Raw genomic sequence first — 24,701 nt, 5'->3', positions numbered from 1 at the left:
TATATTATTACGTGCATCTTCTGTGATTGATTGGCAATAGTAGGTGGATGAATGACAAAGAGGATTTGAGGTTTCATTTTTCTGTAGCACTATTTTTAGCACTTCACATTACAGTAACCAAAAAACAAGAATAAAAAAGGGAAAGGATTTCTACCTCCAACACAACCTCCCACCACACCACACATTCACAGATTCACAGATTGAGTCACTGTCATTCATGAAATATTGAACGCTTTAATGGATGAATTGTATATATATGCTACCAAAAAAAGTACAATTTTAGATCTATTTGTAGCCCTCCCTCTCCTTCTGCACGCCCTCCTCTCCATGTGACAGATGCTGGTGTAATGGGTTAGCCAGGACACAAGGGAGTGACATCACACTCTGGAAATAGCGATGCGTGATTGTCCCGTTTTTTGATGGACCTACAGTAGATCAGAATGTGGGTGGTTGGCCGACCCTTCCCCACCGAACAGTTAAGACTCGGAACGATTATCACCAAAGAGTTCATGTGAGAAAAAGTGACAGCCCTCCTACAGCTCCTTCTCCAAATATAAAGGGGCTTGCTGTAAAGTGCCATCCTTAAAGATTTACCATGTTGAGCATCACATATTTATGAAGATAAAAGCATCCCGACTCTTTAGCTTTTTGATGTATCGTACAGGCTGACCAGTAATCATTTCAGTTTAAAAGAAATTATTTTTTAGTAATGTGGATGAACCTTTAGTGCCAAAATGCAAGTCTTAACCCAGTGCTAATGGTAATAGCTGTACAGCTTACCAGTTAATGCATTTTTCATCAACACAAAATGTTAAAATGTTTTACTTTGGACTTTGTATTTTTTTTCCTCTCTCTTTGATAACGACAGGATTGCTATGCTAAGCTACATCAGGTATATACAGAAATATACATACATAAAACGTATGTAAAGACGTCATCTCAATTTTTATGGATTTATTTGAACTATATTTTATGGAAAGGATTGAAAATACAACCTACAATATTGCATTTCCTTCTAACAGAGAGCTAGTGAGTAATATTTCCTAATTTATATAATTAATATCACTTGTAATAAGGAACATAGGGAGAGAATGCAATTAATCTGAAGCCAGAACATGTAGACCTAAGAGGCATGAGACTTCTGACCTGATTTTTCCTTTTAAAGAGCTTGGAGGAGAATATGCCAACGCATGAGTGTACTGTTAGAAGAACAGCTTGCACATTAATGTCTGAGAAGACGAAATATGTTATTAATAACTAAATAATACCTCACTCCTGCATGATTTTCACACTAAACCAAGCTGGAACAAAATCTATAAGACAATTCCTTAATGTTTTGATTTGCAATTAGGATTTAGTTAGGGATATAAGGAAGAGTAAAGTAGCGTCTAATAGGGCTTAAGGTTTTGACAACAGTTCACAGCTCCTGATGTGACTGCTACATAACCTCACACCATTCCTTCACCACCTGAAGCGATGGAGGTGTCGTAAGTCTGGGTACGGCTCTGTGCGGCTGAGCATGATCATCAAGAACATAAAGCTCTTAGCAGCCCAATAGGATTACCTGTTGGTCGCACAAACAAGATAAACTCTGCAACACGAAATCTCAACCAACCTTCATGATTTACCCAAAGATAGGCTCACTCTGCTTACACCAAATAAATAGAATAACCTGCAGATAAACTGTAAGCTTTATTAAATATTTCCTTTCATGGACAGTTTAGGTCTCTTTCTACACTCTTTTTCTTAGTACATAATGCTCCACATTAAAACAATTAAACCAGCTAAGAAAATTACAACATGCTTTGTTTTGGATACAATTTAAAACTTTTGAATGAAAAATTATTATGCAGCAATCTAGAAATCAATGAGATGGCGCACAATCTTTAAGCTGCAACAAGGTGCTTAACATCTGAACTTATTCTGTTATTAGTCATACTTTAGTCCTTTAAATGTTAAGTCTATAAACACATACACATGTATATAAGTAGTTTTTTTCTTACGCATACTGATGAGTTCAGTTCAATTTATTTATATACCGCCTATTCACAGCAAATGCCATTTTGAGTTTCTTTACAAAAAAATGCAAAACAAGCAACCATATTTATACTTCTATCTAACTGGGGATTTTGTATTGACTTTCACTCATTTTAGTGCCTGTCTAATGTCTAGACATTTTCCCCAATCTTAACCATTACTAGTACTAACCAAAACTTAATTCACACCATACATCTAAACCTAACTAGTAGAACACATTCCAATTCAGAAAACACTGAGGATTTTCCACAAATGGTCTCCCTTTGTTGGTTAAAATGGTTATAATGGTCCTCTATACACACGCATATGCTTGAAATAGTATGCAGTCATGTCAAAGGAATGTATAGACAGCAAAGACATAAACCTCCTCTGAAAGACATGACTGCAAGGCATAAAAGAGGAAGCAAAGCTGACAAAAAAGGAAAAAGACACAAAGAAATAACAAGCAACTCTCAGCAGGATGCCCTATTCCTGCACTTGAAGACATTGTGTGTGTGTGTGCTTGCGTATTGGGGAGCCGTGGGTGGATGGGAATGACTCATCCTCGGGGCTCAGGGACCTACTAAGGCAGGAAGTGAGGTCACAGTTGGCAGAGTAAGAGAGGAAGCCCACTCACTCGTAGCAGCTCCCCTGACGAGGGTCTGTCCTGAGGAATTTTCAGTAGGCAGAAGTCAACAAAGTTCCGGAAAGCATCCGACCTGCAAGGCAGGGACATAGGTCAATAATTCTCCTCACATCAAACATTAAAAACTGGGAATATTAAACAAAAATAGCAATGACAATAAACAAATATGTTATTCACTTGGACAAGAAGAAATACATGAGCCATATATATATTATATAAATATGTAGAGCAATGAAAATACAGGCCACTGGAGATGTGGAACTCTGATCTAAAAATATGCTTTAAAGCGCATTACAGAATAAAACATCATGGTAATGGGGTGTTGAGATAAAGTAGCCCCCGATGGCTGTGGGGATTTTAATGAAATTAATATGCAAATCCAGGGTCACAGACGGGTCAGAACATGCGCAAGCACAGCACTTTCCAACCGCCTCGCCTCCCTTTACCTAAACTTGTAGCGCTTTTCCCATCTGAGGCCAACACAGGTCCACAAGTACACGTGTGATGTGCCAATGTGTGCACACAGTGTGGCCTTGTGTTTTGGTACAGAACACTATTGAGCTAATGTCTCTACTGGTTTTATCTGGCTGGATGTTGCTAATGCCCTGGGCAGCTGGAGCTCCTCCAAAAATACCACAAACCATGTGCAGTCCCACACAATCAGTCACTTCAGCACGGCGCTGGAAACCAAAACTAATTTTACAACAGGTGTGAACGGCGAATTCAGGAAAGAAAACTCTTTTTGAATCAAAATTGAATGAAAAGTAAAGGTATTTAGTTAAACTTAATCTTCAAAACAAAGATTACTTGCAGTTGCCCAAATTGCATAGTATTTGCAGAAAACATGAATAGATATTTATGTGTTGCTAAAATGTCCATTAAGCTGTTTATGCAGTGTTTATTCAGACTCCCTTGAACTTTGTGCCATGTTTCTTCCACAAACCTCTACGCGATTTACTCATTTGGATTCTTCTATCTTGGGTCAGTAACGAGCAGAACCACATTTTACTGCAGCAACACCTTCAAGTCTGTACAGGTGTGTCTCTAAAATGTTTACTTATCCAGCTCAAACTAAGTGTGAGTGTCTTAACAGCAAATTTATAGTCTTAAAACAGATTCTCAATTAGACCTAGATTAGCATGCGACTAGCAGGGCGGAGTCGTGTGCACATGAAGTGCAACTGTGTTTGGTACAGTCTGATTAGCTTCAGCACCCTACATGCTTTCTTCCTCCACAGGTAAAACTATCTATTCCTCTATTTAGACTATAATGAGTAGATAACATGAAAATATGTTGTGAATTCTCTTTTGGTTTTCTCTGTATGTAAGGCAGGCAAACAATTCTGGCTCGACCCAGCCTGAATCTCAAGCCGGGTTCAGGTTGGCTCGGGGGGCTTCCCCTTCTTTAACATGTCTATGAGCCCTTGGGCAAGGCATTCAACTCAAAGTTTCCAACTGATATTGGTGCAGAAATGTGTGCGTATTTGTAAGACACACAAATTTGTTTGAGGTTTGTCAAACCACAAACATCTTTTGATGGCTTTATGTATAAATGTTATTCTTCTAAAACTTTTCAATAAAAGCCAGATATATTAAGTAAATGACTAATAGCCAAATGTGAGTACGTCTGACTGCAACTGGGTAAATTGAGTGAATTTATATACTACTTTTCCAGGCATACCAGCCACTCAAAATACTTTACCACACCAGAGCCACATTCAGTCATTTACACTCACTAACACAGACACATTATGAGCCTCACCCAGGGGCACACTGACATGTGACAGAAGGAAGCTGAAATTAAGCCCACAAGTTCAGGATTGTAAGATGCCTACTCTTTCATTGTGCCAGTGTCACCTAATGACAGAATGTGGGCTTAATGTAAAGCATTTTGAGTGATCAGCTTTGAAAAGAACTATATAGAAACAGTCCATTTAACATTTAATGCTGACTTTACCCAGGTGACACTTGGGTAGGTTTAAAGTTTTTCTATGTTGTCCAAATCTCAGATTTTAACTGACAGATGCTATCAAATGCTTCATCCCTGAGCTATCTGCTGTGGTCCTTGGTTTTCACAATGCTTCATGTTCGTTAATGTTCTCTAAAAAGCCTCTGAGGCCTTGATAAAATATGTTACGTCTTGTTTTTATTTGCATTTGTCCCCCAAGTACAAATTAACATCTCTTAATTTCTTCATTAAGGCACACATTTTAACATCATTCAATCACTTATATTATGGTACACTAAAAGTATTCTTAGTGACAAGGAACAATGTACAGCATGAACACACAAGGTTTCTTCATTTACAAGATGAATCAGGCATAAAAATGTCAAACAGTATGATAGCATCTGGTAGCACTGCAGGCTATAGCTAAAAAAACACAGAGCTTTTTCTCCCTGTGCTAGAAGAGATGGTGTTGCACAGAGATAGCAAGAGGCTGTTTAAAAACTGTTGGTCTAAATTAAATCTCCAAGAAATAAATAAATAAAACTATTGATGTCTGGAAGGATTGTCCCAAGAGAATCTATTAACATTCACAGTCAGGAGCTGTGAGGTTCAAAGCTCCAGCAAAATGCATGAAGGGAGCCATTTTACTCAGTAAAACAGCAACTAATGTGTGCCTGGATGCACACTGTATTTAAACCAGACAAGAGAAAAGAAGTTCATTTAAACCACAGGAATATCTTTGAATAATCCAGCCTGCTTTGTAATGATGTTGCCTTTTATTATAGCCCCGTGGTCAGGATGTAAATAAACTGAATTTTATTGGTCAGGACCTCCTCCTTGCATTCAAAATAACTCGGAGAGTGACTTTGCACAAGGGTTGTCACAGGGCTCTAAAGCCACAGGGGAGTTTTAGTTTGACTGTGAAGTGCAAAAACTGTTTTTCACTTTTGCTTTATGTTTCCGTTTCAGCTGGTAAAATGAGATAATTGGTGGTGGAATAGAGACATTTGAAAATATTGTTTTTTTTCCTTCATAGACAAAAATCTAGATGATAAACCTTCCCTTTTTTGTCATTTTACATGAGAACTGCTCAGTTCACCATCTGACCACATGCCATGTGATAGACACAGCAAACCCAGTCCAAACAGAAAATATGTTTGTGTTGGAATATGAGGGAATTACTAAAACTCACCACTCATTTGACTGCAGCGTGGGAGAGTCGTTCTGTGCGATGTGATATAAGGCACTCATGGCATTCATGTTGAACAAGGGAGGTTTACGCTCCGCTAAAACAGGAACAGATGGGAGAGTGAAAGACACGTGGTTTTATTCTTGTGTCAAAGTTTTAAAAAGAACCTATCAGGATCACAAAGACTGAAAAACAAATGCAGATTCCCACTAATTGTTTTGCATAATAATTTATAATAATCTAGTCAAAGCTTTTATTTAAACCGCTTGGAAGGTATTTGCTTACCCAGTTCAATGCAGGTGATCCCCAGCGACCAGATGTCCACTTTACCTTCATATTGACCCTCATCCATGGCTAAAATCACTTCTGGGGCCATCCTGTGGACAGAGATAGGCACATGCAAACACCCCCACAGATACACACAGATACTCTATTAAGTACAAGGGGGAGAAAAATCCATGAAAATGTTATAATCTGCTAAGCTTCTCAAAGCTTTTTAAGACTCTGGTGTGCTGTGATAGCAGCTCGGTTTTTGGAGTGTGTTCCTATAAACGAGTGTGTCACAGTTTTTGTGCATAAGACAACTTGTCCAGCTGTTTCAAAGCTGATTTCACTTACAATCAAATATGAACAATGTGTGATTTTCTTTTTTCATTTTAATGTGGGGAATAGATTAACATATTTTAGTTTACAGTTATTATTACATGTAAAAAAGATTCTGTGATTAATAACTTGAAATCCCATCTAGAGATTAAAAATGACAAAAACCGATAATGTGGTCTCAATATACGGATTTGTTTCTTTACAAGTTTGATCCATGGCGACAAGAATGTCAAACAATTTTTCATGATCATTACAAAAATATATACATATATATATATTTACTAAGCAGTTTCAGCACCTGGAATTGTATATTAAATTTCAAATCTGTTTTTAATATTAAAAACTATTTTTTTGAAATGTAATTGCGACATTCCAACTCATAAGAAATTAAAATGAAAAAAGAGAAAGATTGTATCCATTATCTTCATTGGAAAACAACCAAAAAAGTTATTGTTAGTCTTATAAAATTAAAGTCCTTTTTAAATAGAATCATGTTATATTGTCTATGTTGCGTTTTTCTCTTTCAAATGTTGTATTTGTGTCCGTGGTTAAAAGAGCTTTTCCAGGAAAACGTATGCTCGTAAAGTTTATTTGACTTCTTAGAAAATTGCATTTTGTTGGGTTTTTTACCCTGTGTTGTGTATACTGACCAGTAAGGTGTTCCAACAAAGGAGTTGGCAGGTGAGGCAATGGAGGCAGAGCCAAAGTCAGCCAGTTTGACTTGACCCAGCTCAGTCAGCAGGATATTACCAGCTTTCACATCTCTGGGTGAGGACATGGCATGAGGGAAGAGAGAAAAGGTGACATTATGTGGGTTAATCAAAAAAAGCAAACAAACAAACAAAACAAACCAGTTCCAGGTACAAATTTATTGATAGCTTTCAGGGGAAAATAAAAAAATATATATATGAAAGTTATCTGACAATATCTTTGAAGATTGCACCATCAATTAACCTGTTCATAAAAAATAGATTTTCTTTTGAGAACATGAAAAGATATCTGGTATAATGTAATACTTATTTATTGTAAGTACAGTGAATAACAAGAACCCATATTTGTACAAACGTGGAAAAAGTTTTGACACTATAAAGTGATACAGTTGTATTTTGTTTAGCTGGGGTGACGGCTTTATATTTCCACAAAGGTGAGTCAGTAAAGATAAACATCCTTATTGCACTTGTTCCTGACATGCTCACTTACAGATACAATATTCATCTCAGTCTGATATCATCTCACTAGTAAAAGAAAAGATTTACTTTAATTATCCCTGTACTTTTTTTGAGAATGATTGCAGACATGAGTGTTTTACAGCTTGATAACAAACCTTCAGCTTGTGTGGAAAAATAGGAGTGTCATTACTAACCTTACATTATTGGACTTATTCACTGAAGATTCCTAATGGAAAATGTTTTAAGCAAGCAAGTTAACTGACTCACCTGTGAATCATATTATGGGAATGTAGGTAAGCCAGTCCTAGCAAGGCACCGTGGGTAATGGCAGCAATTTCCATCTCTTGCAGTGGTTTCTTATGAACTTCAGAGAAAATACAGAAATTAAAGTTAAACAAATCTAATGATGTCACACAGAGAAAATGTTCCTTATGGGTGGTTAGTAAAAACAGCAAGATTAGGTGCCAATGTAAAAAATTCATTTAATTTTGATTGAGAAGTTTCATGATGGCTAAAGACTACTCTAAGGGAGACCAAATCTTTACTCGTTTGAAGATGGTTTGATTTGCAAGGGAACAAAGATCAAAAGCACAAAAAAGCAACGAAATCCTCCTGTTTGAACCCTCTGTTCTTGAACCCAGGCTTGGGACAGTTACCAGCATGAAGGTAAGCCAAAGTTTCTTAAAAGTTGTCTTCAAATCCACTAAACCTTCAATTTACCCCATGTTTAGGGCCTAAAATCTTGGTGACCAGAGGTTTTACTGGTTGCACGAACCTTATAGTAACACAGTGCTGCTCTTCCTATTACTGTGCTCTGCATGCTCATAAATCTTTCAATCTTTTACAAGACAAATTCAAGTGTTTGGAAAAAAGGCAGTTGCAAAAAACACATACTGTCATCATGTGAAAACGAACCATAGCGGTTAGTGGAAATGAGCAGTGTTACTATAGTCAGCAAACTATGATCAGCGTCTGTTAGGAAACTAAAAGCAGGCTGACTACAAGAGCAGATAGCCTGACTAAAAAACGTTCATCAGCTTGTTATCATAAGTATAGTTTATGTTTAAATCTATAATAATGAGAGTTAATCTCAGAATCACAGTAACAAACATACATTTTTTTAAAGAAAACTCTTTTGGGACGTAGATGTATTTAGTGCATGGAAAACAAACCCAAATGTTTTTCTCTCATAGTGGGACAAACAGTCAACCCTTCATTAATTTATAAAGACTAAGCAGAAACATTGCACAACAAGAGTGCTTTTTTACACACATCAAGCTTGTATTTGAAATTCAGCTGAACAGACAACAGCATTGTTTACTCCACCGCACCAGCTTTCATTTTAGTTCTGAAATATCAATGTCGCCTTCTGGATCAGCAGAAGATCCATTCAAAGCCACAATCACCCACTTCAATAAGGAGACACTGCATGAAAAGGTATGCAGCTTCATATGCTCACCCTCTAATAAATCTGATGCGGAGCCCAGGCAATACTCCATCACCAGCTGAAACAGAAAAATAAACAAACAGCTCACATGGTTTTGCCACCTACGATACAGAGCATCTGGTCAAATTTGTTTAAACTGGTGTTGCAAACCTATCATAGGCTGAACATGTGTATTATTAACACTACATGCAGATAAAGAGTAATCTGAAGGACGTCTGGATAAATAAAGACAAAAACAACAAAGGAGTGCTTGAAGAAGGGCCCACAAACCCAGGCAGTGTTGTCTTTCAAGTAGCAGCCTTTGTACTCAATGGTGTTTGGGTGTCGCAGCTGTCCCAAAAACTTAACTTCTTTAATGATGTCCTGCCACTTCTGCAAAAAAAAAAAAAAGAAAAGTTAATTCACACAAACAATAAGGTACATTTCCTATAAATTGATTGTGTTGCACCAGGACAAACAAAAAATACAGAATAAAGCTTGGGCTGGGTTTGAAAAGCTTCTGAAAACATCAGGCGACAGCCCTGAAACAATCCCATCATTGTCATACATTTAGAAAATAAGAACGTTTCCAAAACCACTGAATAAGGGCTTGAGTTCAACTACAGTGCAGGCCGTCATCACAGGCTGTAAATACAGGTTCCTAAACAGAACATGGAAAGAAAAAGCAGACAACAGCTCATCCTAAACTTTGGAGAATAAACACTTTCACTTTATTTAGTTCTTTCAAAGTAACTAATTGAAGTAGGAGGTATTTTGTAGTAGACAATTTATCGTGCTATGTTCAAACAGATTGCAGATTGGGAATCTTATGCAACTCCAAACTCTAAGTCGCAAAGAAAGGTTAGCTCATATTTGTCATATAAAATTTCCTCTTCAAACTTAAGGTTTCTGCAACATGTTGGAAGAATAAAACCACTAAACTGCAGCAGAGCATTCGAAAGTTACATGTTTTGACTTTGTGAATATTTTCTTACTTCAGTGGTCTGTTTTCCATTATAGGACATCTTTTTGATGGCCACCACTTCATTGGAGTAGGAGTTACGGGCCTGAAAGAAAAAACGGGAAGATTACAGATTTGAGAGAAAACAAAGGGGTAGGCAGCAAGATATCAGAGGACCTCTTGATTTTTTTATTTTTTTTTTGCTAGTCTTTGCATTTGTGTTGAACTACTTAACTTTCTGTGAAGACCCTAGAGTTTGCCATGGAAAAAGCCATGGCTACAGCTGTAAATAGTTATATCTATTCTTTTTAGCAAATCTCTTTCTTCCTAGATGATGCCACTAACTGAACATAGCGTTGCTGGTCTAGTTTTGTTGTGGTTTTGTGGATCTGCTGTATTTTCTCAAAGCCCCAGCAGATTGATGCTCACACTAAGCCTGTTATTTCCTGTAAAACAGGGACTTTTTTCCTTTCCACTATGGCCACATGCTTTCTCAGGAAGTATTGTTGCAAAAAACCAATAACTTAATACAATCAGTGAGTATCCTAAGATACATAATTTTGTAACATCCAGCGTTATAGACTAAGTATGACTGGAATGTACGTAACTCAATTTGAATCTATACATATGATTGGTCTGGTTGATAATATACATCTGGGTATGTAATGTGTTTGTTTTGGAGAGTGGCTTGTGATGCTATAAACTAACACCAAATAAATAATCTAAGTGGAATTGAATTCTGGTTTCTTTTTTCGGACGCCTTGGTCACAGGAAGTTTTGCCAACGACTTGGGAAGGGAGAAAACCAGGAAGAACAACGCAAAGTTGCAACATGCTGTTTTAGGAAGTAAAGTGATTTCCGTCGGGTGTGGTCAAGTAACCCCTTGACCAGTTCATATCCAACCATTACCTTGTCATGCCATTTCATGACCATGAAACCATTGAATACTAAGTAAATTATTTTTGGAAAATTGCAAAGGAAAATAAATGGAAAACAAAAAACATTGTTACTTATGATAGGTTTTAGCCAACTATTAAAATCCCTGTTTTGTCAAATTGGCTGTTTCTTATGAGCTTGTTATGGATAATATAACAATATTTTAATTGTAAAAGCTTACAATAAACATATTATAGCATATAATGACGTGAAGGAGTCATTTTATGATGCAAAGGAGGAAGCAATAGCAGAAAAAATAGAAAAAAGGCAGCTAAATCTAAGCTAGTATGAATAATTTAGCTATATTCAAGACATTTTGAAGACTAATATTGAGAATAAGAAATGTAAGATTTTTTTTAAAGACTGAAGAACACAGGTGAAATTTTAAATCAATCATATTAATGGAAACATCAACTGTAGACAGCTGGATATACATAAGCATTAGATTAAGATTAGAGTATTCCCTGAACATTAACTTTGTGATTTGCTGTGTGGAGTTACATAGGATGACCAGATAAATTTCCTCCATAAAAAGGATCACACAGCATACACAATATCAATTTTCTCCCACAAAATGAATCAGCAGAGCATCTCATTTGAAAGTAAACAAATTTCCACCTGACAACAGCATCCTACTTTGTAAATAGGGGAAACCTGCAGGTGCATGCCACATGGTTTCTCTGTAGCTACTGTAAAGTGTGTGAGCTGTCAGCCCAGATCAACATGACCACCTTAACCCTGTGGTGTTAACCTTGGAAGCATCTGGCCCAAGGGAGAGTCTGAATCCCCAGCTCAGCTTCAGCTCACTAACAAATAAATCAGTATTTTCTTCTGATTCAAATGACAGCGGAAAACAGATACAGCTGTTTTTATGGGGTTTTTTAAATGTCATCCCTACGATTGACCGTCAGTTTATGTTTATGATGTGCCTGTATCACTTACGCTGTAAGTGATACAGGCATGATACAGGTCTTCCAGGAAGGAACTTAAGTCTATTTGTGCGAGAGTGTGTGTGTGTGTGTGTGTGTGTGTGTGTGTGTGTGTGTGTGTAAAATGATGTGAAACTGAAATGAAACTTAATGTTTTCATAAAGGCTGTTATCCCAGCATGTAGGGAGAAGATGTGGGGTTGAGTTAGTCATTAATAACTATTTAATCTCCTCACTGTACACCCAAGTGGTCTGGATATAAAACCGTTTTCCTCAATAAAAGAGTTTATCTTTGATTCTATGCACAGAAAATATAGACATCCGTTATAGTGGATGAATTTTCCTAAAAACAGAGAAAATGCACATACATACAGGAACTTGTGCTTCTCCACTGTCACTAACCTACAGTAATCCCAGCACATTATTAGTGCTTCAGGTTTTGCAGCTGCCACACGGCTCCCATGTTTGCAGATGGCCTGCATTTTATTCAGCAGTGGATTTTCAGCAAGGACATTATTTCCACAGGAGATTTATTTTAGAGACTGACTTTGATTTTCATATTAAAATCTCTTTGTCCTATGACTATGCAGATGCTAAAATATTAATGAGAGAAGTTCTGATCTGTCTAAAATACAGATATGCTCATTATAATTATCTCTATTAAGGTTAATGAGTGGCTGCAAATAACTGCACATTCCTGTCTATAAATTACAGACATACCCTTTCTTTTGAAAGAAGGTTATCAGGATTTGTAACAAGAGTCACACACTTAGAAATAAAATAATAATTTAAAAAAATATATAGAAAATCAATGTTTTATTTAAAGTCAATCTGGAGAGCTGTAAGAATGTAATTTTGCTTAGTATTTGTTTCCCATTACTAACTGCTTTTGTTGCTTTTTACTATTGTTTACTGATCTGTGATAATTGTGATTACCAACTTTTTTTAAGCTAGAAGAAAGTTAAAGTGAACACAGCACTGGACATTATTTGTCTAACATTTGATGTATTGTGGTTATTTGTACATGTTTGCGACTGACGGTGGAAAAAAAGATGGCAAAGCCATAGCAGTAGAGAAAACGCAGCCCCTTCATCGACTTCACTTATTCCATGTAAAGAGGGCAGCTGTTTACCATGCAGGGGGGCTGATCGCCCCAGCTCTACATCTGAGGTTGAAGTGTGGGATGGGGTGGAGAAAAAAGATCCGTAAGAGGACAAGAAAGAGCGGAGATGCAACATTCTCTCATCTCGCCTCCATGCAGCTTTAAAATCAAAGGCCTGATGAGTAATTAGTGAAGATTAAAATTAAAGGCAGCATAGAATGTGCTGAGAGGGGATGATTTTACAACTGAAGAGTCATTACAGATTAATTAAATCCATATATTAACAATAAATAATGGTTGTGTAAAACAACTAGGTTTTTTAACGGTATATCTGTGAATTAATGCTCCGTCATGTTGTAAAGAGTTTAAACCCAGCTGTATATTACGCTAAGCTTTAAAAAGTTATATCAGCAGCCAATAATTTTTAAATTGCATTATTGCCAAAACTTTAAGCTACAAAACTCTCAAGGTTTTATAGATGGAAAATAGGGATTAAATCAGAAATAACATTAAGAAGCAACATTGATCAGTTAAGAACTTAAACAAATGCTGAACTCCTTGTTTTCAATGATAAACTTTTAGGACAGCACTCACAAAGTAGACGGCTCCGAAGCTGCCATGCCCGATTTCATGTAGGTCACAGAAGACCTCCTCCGGGTCATCTTTGAAGAAGAGGTCAGCCAGCTCGGGATCCTTCGTCACTCCTTTCCGTGTGGATGACGGCATCATGGGCTGGACATGGGCTAGGCGCCGGTGACCGCTATCGCATACACGCTGCCGCTACCGCCACCAGATATCCACGACGGGCCCGGCATTGGCCAGCTAGACCTGGGAACACAGTTCAAAACAACCTCATCAACTTTTCAGGTTTTCATTATTCCATGCAGGTTTTGGGGGAAAACTCAATGTTAAACTCAACAGATGTCTTGGTTTCTTTAAAAATATGCCTGTATGTGTCTGTACATTATTAAGTGTTTTTATAAGCGAGTCCAGGCAGTTGGTAGGTGATTTAAAAAAAAAAAAAAGAGACAGTCATGATGATGAAGCTTTGTCGTGCTGCGCAGACATACACACAAACACACACAAGCCTGACAGCTGAAGTTGAGTCATGGATTCATCACTTCCACACATGCACAGTGTGTAACAGTTGTACATGTGCATGCATTCGCTTACAGCAACACAGGGTGTTGCGTTTTACAAGGCTGCAGCCAGGCCGTCAAGCGTGTATGCGTCCTGGACAAACTGCTCCAGTTAGCTCCACTGCACATGCAACACACACATGTGCGCCGTCGCACGGCATCTCTCTGATTTCAGTCTCTCTCGTTCTTTTTCTGTCTACCATGAAATCTCTCTGCACATCAGCCAGATGCAGCAAGCAAATCTGGCTCCAAAGGATGGCCCCACACAGAGGAGGCTGACAAGACACACAGACCAAGACACTAAGCATCAGCATCATACTAATCCTCTGGCCTTAAAGGGATATAAGCCATCACACTCACCCCAGAAATATCAGTCTTAAAGGCAAGGTTTGGTGCAGTCTGCCTCAGTGGCACCAGATGCACAAAGATGACCGTCCTGAGGTTCTGAGTGGGAAAAAGTTTCTTTTAATCTGATTTTGTGGCCAATTTCCTATCGCCGTTTTTGTGCAGCTCGACCTGCTGATACTAATCTTAGCTCATTTCTATAATAAACAAAAAATGTTCAACTTGCTGTTGAATTAAATGCCCATGGTGAAATAAAACAATGATCTTCTCAAACACAGCCCAAAGTTAGAGAGCCGTCTCTTTATGTCAATGAAAATGACAAAAAAGAAATGAATAAAACTTTTTTGGAATCATTCAGTTATGGAATCTTTACAAATAAAACACGTCTAAAAGAATTACAGCACATCTCTTTCATTCCTTTACAAGACAGGTTATGGGTAACATTAATGCCCTACTTAATATTAAAGAAGCTTCAATTTAATGTCATTAATTTGCTTAACATCACTAAACAAGAGTTCTCAAAAAATGTAATGTCAGTTGCTGGTATTAAATTTGTGTGTGTGTGTGTTTGTGAAAGAGAGCAGATGGAGTTACACAGTTAAACAGTTAAACAGGCTTTTGTTATTTCAAAATGATAGATCTGACATGTAAACATTCTTTAGCATACTGATCGGGGCTGGTATATAATCAAGTATACAATCTGAGAATTCAGGTCATCAGACGTTTCATTAATCACAATTAATTTAATTGACCTTGGGTGGTGGTCAGAGGTCCTGCTGGTGCCAGGACCTCTTAAGTGACAAATTAGAGTAAAATAGTAAAGTTGTAAAGATATCAAAGAATGATACCATCATTTAGTTTCAATATTTACAATTGGAACTTTTTTAAAATACTGTATCATTAAAAAAATCATACTGGGATGATTCTTCTTTTTTAATCATACAAAAGATGCTGCGAACCTTATGAAAACAGATTCCATTTCATCCTTCCCATTTAGATGATGTGAAAATCCTATTGGCAAGTTTACATGTTACCAACATTAAAGTCAAATATAGATTTTATTTTTGTCTCACTAGCATCAGACTAAGCCTAGGGTGAACGTTTGGTAAATAACAAAAAACTTTATACAATCAAGATCCTTGATAAAAAATAAGAAAATAAATAAAGGCCTATCAAGCATTTTTAAAGGTTTGTGTGATTCAGGGACTTAAGAAATCTTATGTAGCAGACAAGAAAGTTGTAAATCACCCAAAAGAGCTGTGCTGTGTCCTCAGTGAATTATTTTTAAAAAATCCAAAAAAAGAGAGAAAAAAAGCTGCTTAAAGCTGGTAAAACAGGGACTGAAGAAATGTGAAAACCACAAACGTGGACATACCTTCAAGCAAAAAAGAACCACACTTTTATTTCTAATGCTTGCATCTTTTTCTGAATGGTATTTATTTCACAATGTGTACAAATGTATTGTCTATTTGCTGACCTGAGGAACGAAGCAGTGTGTCCGTTTGTGTTAGTCTGTATTTGTCTGTCTTCTGGTTGCATCAGCCCCTCTTCCTCTCATCTCTCCTTTTTGAGTTCTCCAGATAGTAACTGGCTCAACATCAATTTCAACTCTCTCCTCATGAAACACACACCCACTGCACAACTAAACACATGAATACACACAAATAGTAATTTCACTATTTGCGAAATTATTATTTGTGTTAAGTTTTTGTTCAGATTTCTTGACACAGAATGTCAAAATGTGAGGAAACAATAAAATGAAAGAAAAAAAAAAGCAAAGTTTGCTAAAGACAGACACAACACAGAAGCAGCTTCATCAAATTATGTGATCATTAGACGCTTCATCCCACCTGCTAATGCTCCATTCTACTGTCCTCCTCTCCTTTCCTCTGATAAGTGATGCAACTTGGAAACAACAGGTTGTAACACAGGGTAAAGCTCTTACCAGTCCAGTAAAGAATGCCGCTTTGTGTGTGCACGTGTCTGAATCTATAAAGAGTATTGTTCTAAAAGAGCTGATTAGGCAAATAGCTTAGGCAGATTAAATCTGTGCTGTGTGATTTATTTACTACATGTGTACTACTACACAACTGTACCAGCTGCCCACAAAATATCAGTGGGGATAGGCATTATTGTATTATCTCTATTGTCAGGATAAAGATTTCCCATGATCAAAATTGTGCTATGACAATGGCAACCCCCTAAAAATGATAGTGTTGTGGGGACTCTATTTTATTGTTTTATTCAGTGTCAAAGGGGAAGTAACATTTTCTAACAGTTTATTATGTTGGTGACTCTATAGCAGTGGTGTCTTTTTGTCACATGGGTCAAAATAATCTAGTCAAAACAAAAGAATTTGGAAAAAAAAATAATAATGAAAATTTTAAATTAAACAATTATATGACGATTTTTTTAAGCTGCCCAACATCAAACTAAGAATGAAATACTTAGGGATACTTAGGGATGTGTGGGGTTTTGTACGTCTGCCATAAATAAAAAGAAGAAAAAAATATTTTGGGCTTGACTGAAATAAATATAAAGAATTTTAGCTTATTCTCAGCAATGAGAACAAGACTTGAGTCAATCTTTTTAGATTGCTTAATATTAAGTTTTATAAAAACTTAATACATTAATCAAAAGTAGTTTTGGTTACAACAAATGTAGTCATTTCCACTATAAGTTAAAGAGAATGTAAAAAGTGTGGTTATTAAAAGATGAAAGCTTTGTGTTGTACCTAACACTTTCCAGTGTAACAAGATTTTAACTTGTTGGCAATAACTGTGCCAGAAAACTAAAAATAAACAGTCTCCGTCTGCGTCATCCACCGTCCTTAAATTGCAGTCAGGGGCCTCACAAAATTTGTGCCCGGGCACAATTTGGACACCCCTGCTCTAGAGTGTAGTGACAGATGTGTAGCCAGAAACTGTGGATTTGTGGAATAAATACTTTAACAAAAAAATAAAAACAAAAAACATCAATAAAAGTTAAGTCCACATTACTCATCTTCATTTGGTTTGTCTGTGCATGATTACTGCAGTCTCTGCAATGATCCATTACAGACGATGCAGTATATAAACTTTAATCTGTAAAGAGGAGATTAGAGAATTTATGCCAAAATGGCCTGATATTTTGCATATATCAAACACACATCCAAAACTGTATTTTTTATGATGCAACTCAAAAATAATTCATGAACTTGATGCTCCTCTCAAACTGAAAAAAAATCATTTTCGACTGTTACGTTAGATGCACACACAAAATAAAAGGGCCAAAGATTAACTTCAGCCTCATCCCAGTAATTATACATGTATGCATGTACATGAAAGCATCCATGTGTTAAATGTGGGTCAATATGCTCACATAAGACATGCATAAACATGAACAAACATACAGATACTTCCTCCTTTCTAAGCCTCTTGTGCTATACTAATTGATATGCCAGATTGTAATTAAAAGACCAGGTTTATTGTGGGCACGGATTAATAAGCCTGATTATTTAGACATTATATTGTTTTATCTTTGCTAATTATGCAGAGAAAATATTTCTCTGTATAAGTAAAATGATTTAAATGCAAGACCTTTAAGACAATTATGAATAAAAATTTAGGTTTATTTAAATTATTCAAAATAGTACGGTGAGTTATCTTCATGACAGTTTGAATTTACCTTTAATTTTAGTTCATCATCTTTTCCACTGAAGTTTCTGTGTTTAGCCCTGGCATGCAAATCTTGTACTTTACATTTACAGCATTCGGCTACATTGCTTCAAATATAGTATAAAGTAAGTCTCACAAAAGTTATTAATGGGTTTAGGTTAACTGATGAAATCAAAACCTTTTTAACATAAACTTTTTTATGATGAAGCAGTTGATTGAAAATAACCAACAATAACATTTTATTTCCCACAGAAATAAAAAAGCTTTAAATTCCTCTCAACAGGGCTGCTTACTGCCCTACATCAAGGGTTTTGTAGTTTTCAGAAACAACTACAATACAATGAATGAATAAATGAAGGATTTGATCAAGAGTAAACAGTACTTTTCAAAGATTCAAAGTTAAAAGATAAAAAACCTTTTTTATTTGCAAAAAATTCCATATTGAATTTTGTAAACTTTGATCTATTGCTGCCAAATTTAGAATTTAACTAATAACCAAAAGCATTTATTTTTGTGTTAAAATGCCTTTCATTGCATGTAAAGCACAAACAAGTTCCTAATTAGTAACACAATCACATAGCGAAACAAAAAGGAGGAAACTATCTGATGACAATGTGTGCATTTGAATACATTGATAACTTGGATGCGTAAAAGGCTTCTTTAAAACTCCATCTTATCCCGCTGGTCTCTGGGCTTCATCAGTTCTTTCATGTCTCTTTGCTAAGATTTCCTCTTTAATCTTCCTTTTTCTTAAACAAGAAAAAGAAAGATAAAGAAAATGTTTTTCTTCCTTCATCATTCATTTAATCCATTCCTCCTTCTGAGGTTCTGTTTGACAGTGAGTGTGTGTGATCACATAGAAGCATGAACATTAATATTAACACATTTCAATGTACAGAGTGGAAAGAAATACATTAGCACAGATACAGCTGAGATGTGTAGAGAGAACACACAAGCGTACATATGTGCGTCTGCATGCGTGTGTGTGTGTGTGTGTGTGTGTGCGTGTGTGTGTGTGTGTGTGGGTTTGATGGCCAGGGGGTTTATCAGCTTAGGCCAACCCCCTCCCAGCTTTAGACACAAACAGGAATTAGACAGACTGTGGGAATTCTTACTGGGATTCAAATTGCCAGACCTAATCAGTAATGGTGGGGGAAAAGAACTGTGCTGATGAAGTTTATGAGACTTATGTGTGTCAAAGTGAAAGCATAAGAATTACGTAATAATCCAGCTCCCTTAACTCCTACCATGGCATTCTAAAGAGCAGGCTTAGGACTTTAAGTTTTCTCTGTGCGTTTCTCAGTGAGTGGTTGGATAATAATAATAATAATAATAATAATAATAATAATAATAATAATGTGCACTTTAATAATTCTGTATCATAAATACAGATAAAACATACTGTGAGCAGACAGAGCCTCTCATCTCAGAAGAAATCAAAGTCCTCAGAGCGCACTGCATGTGTGTGCGTGTGTGTGTGTGTGTGTGCGTGTGTGTGTGTGTGTGACGTATGCTTGCGTATGAATATGTGTGCCTTCTGCGTTACAATAAGTGGGTCAGCCTCGTTACTGTATGAATAATAAAAAAAGTTTATTTTAAGCACAATACCAGCTTGCTAACGAGGAGGAAATTTAAACGCAGTACATGTGAAACAGCTGTTTCAGTATGAATTGTGAAGTTGGCTTATTCTGAGAATTTACACAAATACAAACTATCTGAACGTGTGGAATGGCACAGTCATTTTATTCAAATGTCATTGCTCTACTGCGGTGGCAGAAACTCGGTTATCTTTCTTTCTCATGGTGCACAATATATCAAAATCACAATCATTGTTACAGTTTCAGTGTGTACAAAAGGAGTTTCATTGGTGTAAAAAGAATTTAAAAAATTTTAAAATCTGAGTTTTAGATAGTACCTAAAAAAATGTAGACAGAAAACTATGTATACCCATAAAATGTGGAAATATAAATCAGTAGAATAGTTTTAATTAGCACTAGGGCATTGAAGCACTTCTTAAAAATTGTTGTCCAGCTTTATAAACATTTCTGCTGGTATTTTAATGACTTATCTTTGGTTATACCCTTTGCTGTTATCCAAATTAGGATAACAGCAAGGATTTTTTTTTCCTCACATCAAATGTGATATGTTGTAAGTTTAATAAAATCATATTGAACCAAAAAGGAGACATGCTAGTGTTAGCACAGCACTAACTTAAAGTTTGACACAAGGAGCATCAGCAGGAACAAGAGAGTTTCACTGCAGTTTGACTGCAGCTGTATGATGAGTCAGATATACATCCATTTAAAAAGCGACACATGTTTTGGTTCATATACAGCCCTGATTGCAATGCCTTTGTTATATCACCAACATTTTCAGAGGATAATTATTCAACTCTACTATCTGACTTTGAACTAGCAGGCCATCTGCTAAGAAAAAACAATACACCTGAAAACAAACTTTTATGCCTGCAGAGTCAAGTTACTCGTCCAACTACAGTCTATCTCTCTAATCTTTATTTACCAACCAGCATGTGATTCAGTAGAGCAGGAAGGGTTGCCAACAGCCTTGCACACACACGCAAACACATGCGGACTTGACTTTTGGTCAAATTATAATGATCGCTGAAGGTTCTGTGTGCAGCAAAGACAGATTTATGTTATTGCTCAAATCAAAAAGATCTCAAAAACAACGGATCAACCTCAGGCTTTCATCACTTGATACAATATGGAGTTTATTTAGCAAAACTACACCTAAAGAAAAACAAAGTATCGAATTCTGACTTTAAAATATCACCAAAAGTCTTTTAAGATCACACAACTATTATACTCAATAAACTAAATAGACTACATTTATCTGACAAATAGAAATGAGTGATGTGGTTTTGCAAAAATAGAAATTTGGGACACAATTAAGAAAATGTGCTGCAAAAGCCAGAAGAAAAGATTAACCCTGTTGTGTGTTCGCATTGAGCTTTCAACACAAGGCAAACCAGGACCCAGTATAAGGGTGGCTCATAGCTGTCCTGTTTGTTTATGTAACTGTGCAAAGAAGAGCATTTCTGTGTGAGAGCATGCACCGGTACAAAAACCTTGGTTGGTAAAATGTTTGCTTACAGTGGTGAAAAGTAAGTGACAGGATGAGTATAACAAAGAAAATGAGAGCAAAAGCAACAGAGAATGAGGTGCATGACGACGACTTACCGGTAAGAAACGTGTGACAGGATGTGTTAGCCTATCCTCAGTCTCCCTCTTCTTTCCACTCTCCTCAGAATAAACCCAGAACTGCAGTTTTGTCAGCTTCCCTCATGACTGGAATAACACTGTTCCTGAGGTTTAATGGGGAAGAAGGGAAGGAAGAAAGGAGCTTGTTAGATGGCTCTTTATTACGTACAGGAAAGAAAATGTTGAATGTGGACTTTAAATATTTGTCAAACCAACATTAACCAGGAAAACAAATTGGCACAAGATCCAAGACACCTGTAGAGAGTTACGCATAATACCTTTTTTCTCATAAGTATGTATCGACATTAGAAATGTTGGTGATTTTATGTAAAAATCTTTTAGGATTTTGTAAACAGTTTCTTTACAGAAACATTTCCTTGGGACACTATATTTCTCCAGTTAAATTATATACCATATATTTTCTTTTGGTGTTCACAACATACTGAATATTCTGAGTCTTTAACTTAAACAACACTGTGTTAAGTTTTTATTGGAGGAGTCACTTTTTTGCTGAGTGAAGTAAATGATAAATATAACTAACATTACTTGTGACTTATTTCTTAGACTAATTAATAAAAAAAACAGTTGATAGGGGAAAAAAGGGTTTTTAGTGGCAGCCTTGCTCTATAGTTCATCCAGTGAGACTGCCAAGAGATTCTATGAGCTCATGGAAATGTTCGGCAAATACGCCACACACCAAAATGATGTTTGCTTTCTATTCACTCTTATCAGAGCTGCATTTTTTGTGTAAAACGTTCCTTACGTTGAATGGCTAATAAAACAAGAGATAAGAGTGATAAAAGTGATACTCGCCTTGTGCAAACACATGCAGAGCTTCCATATAACCACAGGATGAGCATACTGTGAAATGACTCAACTGGCATTAAAAATCTCCTTGGTATTTGTCAGTGGTTATTATCCCTTCAGTATCTGCCAGTTACTCTATCAGCTTTTATAATAAAACTTCAGGTGTTATATTTTATCTGGGGGTTTTTCTACTTGTTTATGCTTATTTATGCTGTGGGTCATAAAGATCAGAGCTTCCACCTAAAACCATTTTGCACAGCGGAGGAATGGAGGGGATTTGACCTCTGTGTGCTGCTGAACAAGTTCTTCATGAACCTCCTATTAATGTTCAATGACAGATCACAACAATCTGGACAAACACAACCTTTCGGTTGTTCACCCACCAGCAAGCACAAACAGTATTTCTCCTTCACCCACACAGACGTATCAAATCTGAGCGAGTTGTCCTGACAGAAGAGCGCTGTCAGCTACTGCGCCGTTTTTGTCCCGACAAGCAGGTGGCGAAGCATTCAGTGTTACCAGCGAACACGAGCTGACCTTTCCGCAACACAGACTGGCCTAAAAACAGAAACAAACTCCCTACAAGTAGCCCTACAGTCTTGAAGCGTAAACATTATTCAGCTCTGTAATGACCCTGTGACTTTTCTTTGAACTCTGAATAAATTAGATGTTTTGTCTCCTCCTTTTCACCTAAATTGTCACCCTTTTCTTTTGAGCTCTTAGTTAAACCTCCAACCTCTTGCCCGCTCGTTGATTCTGATGGAGCCGTGTGGCAGACTGTGTGCTCAAAGGAACTGTATTCAATAATAAAACAGGGCGATAGGATGGAGGGATGAGAGAGCAGAGATAAAAATGTATTGTGCCCCTTCTGAGAGTCTCTGAATGATTTATAACACAAACTGACGCTTGCATGAGCCTCTGGGAAAGTTGAGGCTGCACTTCTCCTCCCCCTCACACGCTCCTCCCCACTTGGCATTTATGAACAGTCAGTTATGGAAATATGTAGACTATCCATTGAGAAATGTTTTTTTTTTAAATTCAGCTTCAAAAAGTTATAGGTTTCTTACTTTGCAGTTCCAAAATTAATGATGATAATCACAATTTGATTGCAGTCCAGACTACTTAAAAACAGCCAAGCAAAATGTACTGAAAAGAAAAAGGGAACATTATTTAATTTTAATCTGGATGACTATTAGTTTTTTAGATTTTAAATAATAATTATTGCCCTGAATTGTATTTGTGTTCAAGGGCAAAATATCTTACAGCTTTTAGGATGAGGAAAATGAGCTGATGTTGGATAGAAAACAGACTCCAGCCAAGTTTAGAGCTCTTCTGGTTCCAGATTCATCTTGTTCTCTTATTAAAGTTTTTTAAAACATGGCTCCACATGATGCACGCAGTGTTCATGGCTGCTTGGAAAGAAACCTTGGGAATCGTTTAATGACAGTGAAAATGACAAACGTTAAAAAACAATGGTGCTCCAAATTGTTTTATCTATTTTAATTAGAATTTGAGAAGTGAGGTGTCTGATTTTATTCGGTACTTCAGACTCCGTATCCAAATGTTTAACTCCCAGCAGATCCTTTGATGACCGACATGGGACCCTGATGACTCATACTTGAGGCAGGTGGACTTGCACATCGAAGTTAAATATTGCTTAATATAAAACAAAAGCAGAATAATCTGTTTACAATATATAAATTCCCCCTGGATGTAAAAAAAATGATATTTTCTGATACAATGAAGTGAAACATTATGTCCTGATTATCCTACCAGGGCGGCATGGTGTGGATTTTTATAGCAGTGACTCATTTACACAGAGTGAGCTCATGCAGTTTACATCAAACAGGATTTTTACATTCTGGGGTCTAGTCTAATCTCACAGGTTTATGAACTCTGATAAAACGTATGCGATTCTTCCATGCATTCAAATATGCAAACAAAACACATACATAAAAGGTTTACTGTTTAGATTAAAGCCAGATATAAGATAACTGTGGTCACTGGTGGACTGAATGGTGAAAAGTAAAGTACTAGGTGGCCCATCCAGAAATACATCTTTAATTCCTAGTGTGGTTTAACTTCAAAGTAAAGACATTAAGTTATTAAATACAAAAAAAAATCTTCTCATTTAAGAAGCAAAATGTTGTCCCATTTGTCCCACTATATAGCAATCTGACAAACATATTTGTCCACAACAAAAAAGAACACATTAAATTCATAATTAATGGGGCAGCCTTTAAATAAAGTGAAGTCATTCTGATTGCAGAAATGCTTCATTCCTACAGACTTTGTTTTCACCTGAATACATGGCATGTCCTTCAAAACAACAGATAGTAAAGCTTAGATATGATGGATTTTCTATGATGATTTATGCTAATAAGCCAAAGTTTGCCTGTCTTCAGTTGCAGCAAAAACTTAAAGGATTGCTGAATGTTTTTTTCCAAATTGTTCTCAATTTCTATTATTCTAACAAGGTTAGAAAATGTGGTAACACTTTATTTGAAGGGGGTTACTGTTTAAACTTTACCTTTAATAACATAAAGTTACCTAATTTTTAAAGAGCAATCAGTAATACTTTTATAACAAATTTATATCAGTAATGATTTC

The 24,701-nt window shown here is 36.5% G+C and overlaps 1 protein-coding gene across 7 annotated transcripts in view; it reads right to left on the bottom strand.

Annotated features, from left to right (window-relative positions):
* taok3a (TAO kinase 3a) overlaps positions 1 to 24,701 on the bottom strand; it is a 57,779-nt gene that overhangs the window by 17,875 nt on the left and 15,203 nt on the right. For 5 of the 7 annotated variants that reach the window (XM_007547464.2, XM_007547465.2, XM_007547468.2 and 2 more), the window contains exons 2-11: positions 21,264 to 21,388; positions 13,518 to 13,751; positions 9,992 to 10,063; positions 9,288 to 9,389; positions 9,030 to 9,075; positions 7,838 to 7,934; positions 7,052 to 7,165; positions 6,084 to 6,175; positions 5,802 to 5,895; positions 2,654 to 2,735 (exon numbers count right to left, since the gene is read on the bottom strand). In XM_007547464.2, coding sequence (XP_007547526.1) covers positions 2,654 to 2,735; positions 5,802 to 5,895; positions 6,084 to 6,175; positions 7,052 to 7,165; positions 7,838 to 7,934; positions 9,030 to 9,075; positions 9,288 to 9,389; positions 9,992 to 10,063; positions 13,518 to 13,652 — 834 coding nt within the window. In that variant the 5' untranslated portion in view covers positions 13,653 to 13,751; positions 21,264 to 21,388. Of the gene's footprint in view, positions 1 to 2,653; positions 2,736 to 5,801; positions 5,896 to 6,083; positions 6,176 to 7,051; positions 7,166 to 7,837; positions 7,935 to 9,029; positions 9,076 to 9,287; positions 9,390 to 9,991; positions 10,064 to 13,517; positions 13,752 to 14,422; positions 14,507 to 21,263; positions 21,389 to 24,701 lie in introns of all 7 variants that reach the window. The other 2 variants (XM_016669194.1, XM_016669195.1) reach the window with 2 other exon arrangements.

This window comes from Poecilia formosa, unplaced genomic scaffold, assembly GCF_000485575.1.
Source record: "Poecilia formosa unplaced genomic scaffold, Poecilia_formosa-5.1.2 Scaffold20, whole genome shotgun sequence".
In the NCBI taxonomy this organism is placed as follows: Eukaryota; Metazoa; Chordata; class Actinopteri; order Cyprinodontiformes; family Poeciliidae; genus Poecilia; species Poecilia formosa.
Note: the sequence above shows the minus strand (reverse complement) of the source record. Positions and strands in the feature narration are given on the sequence as shown.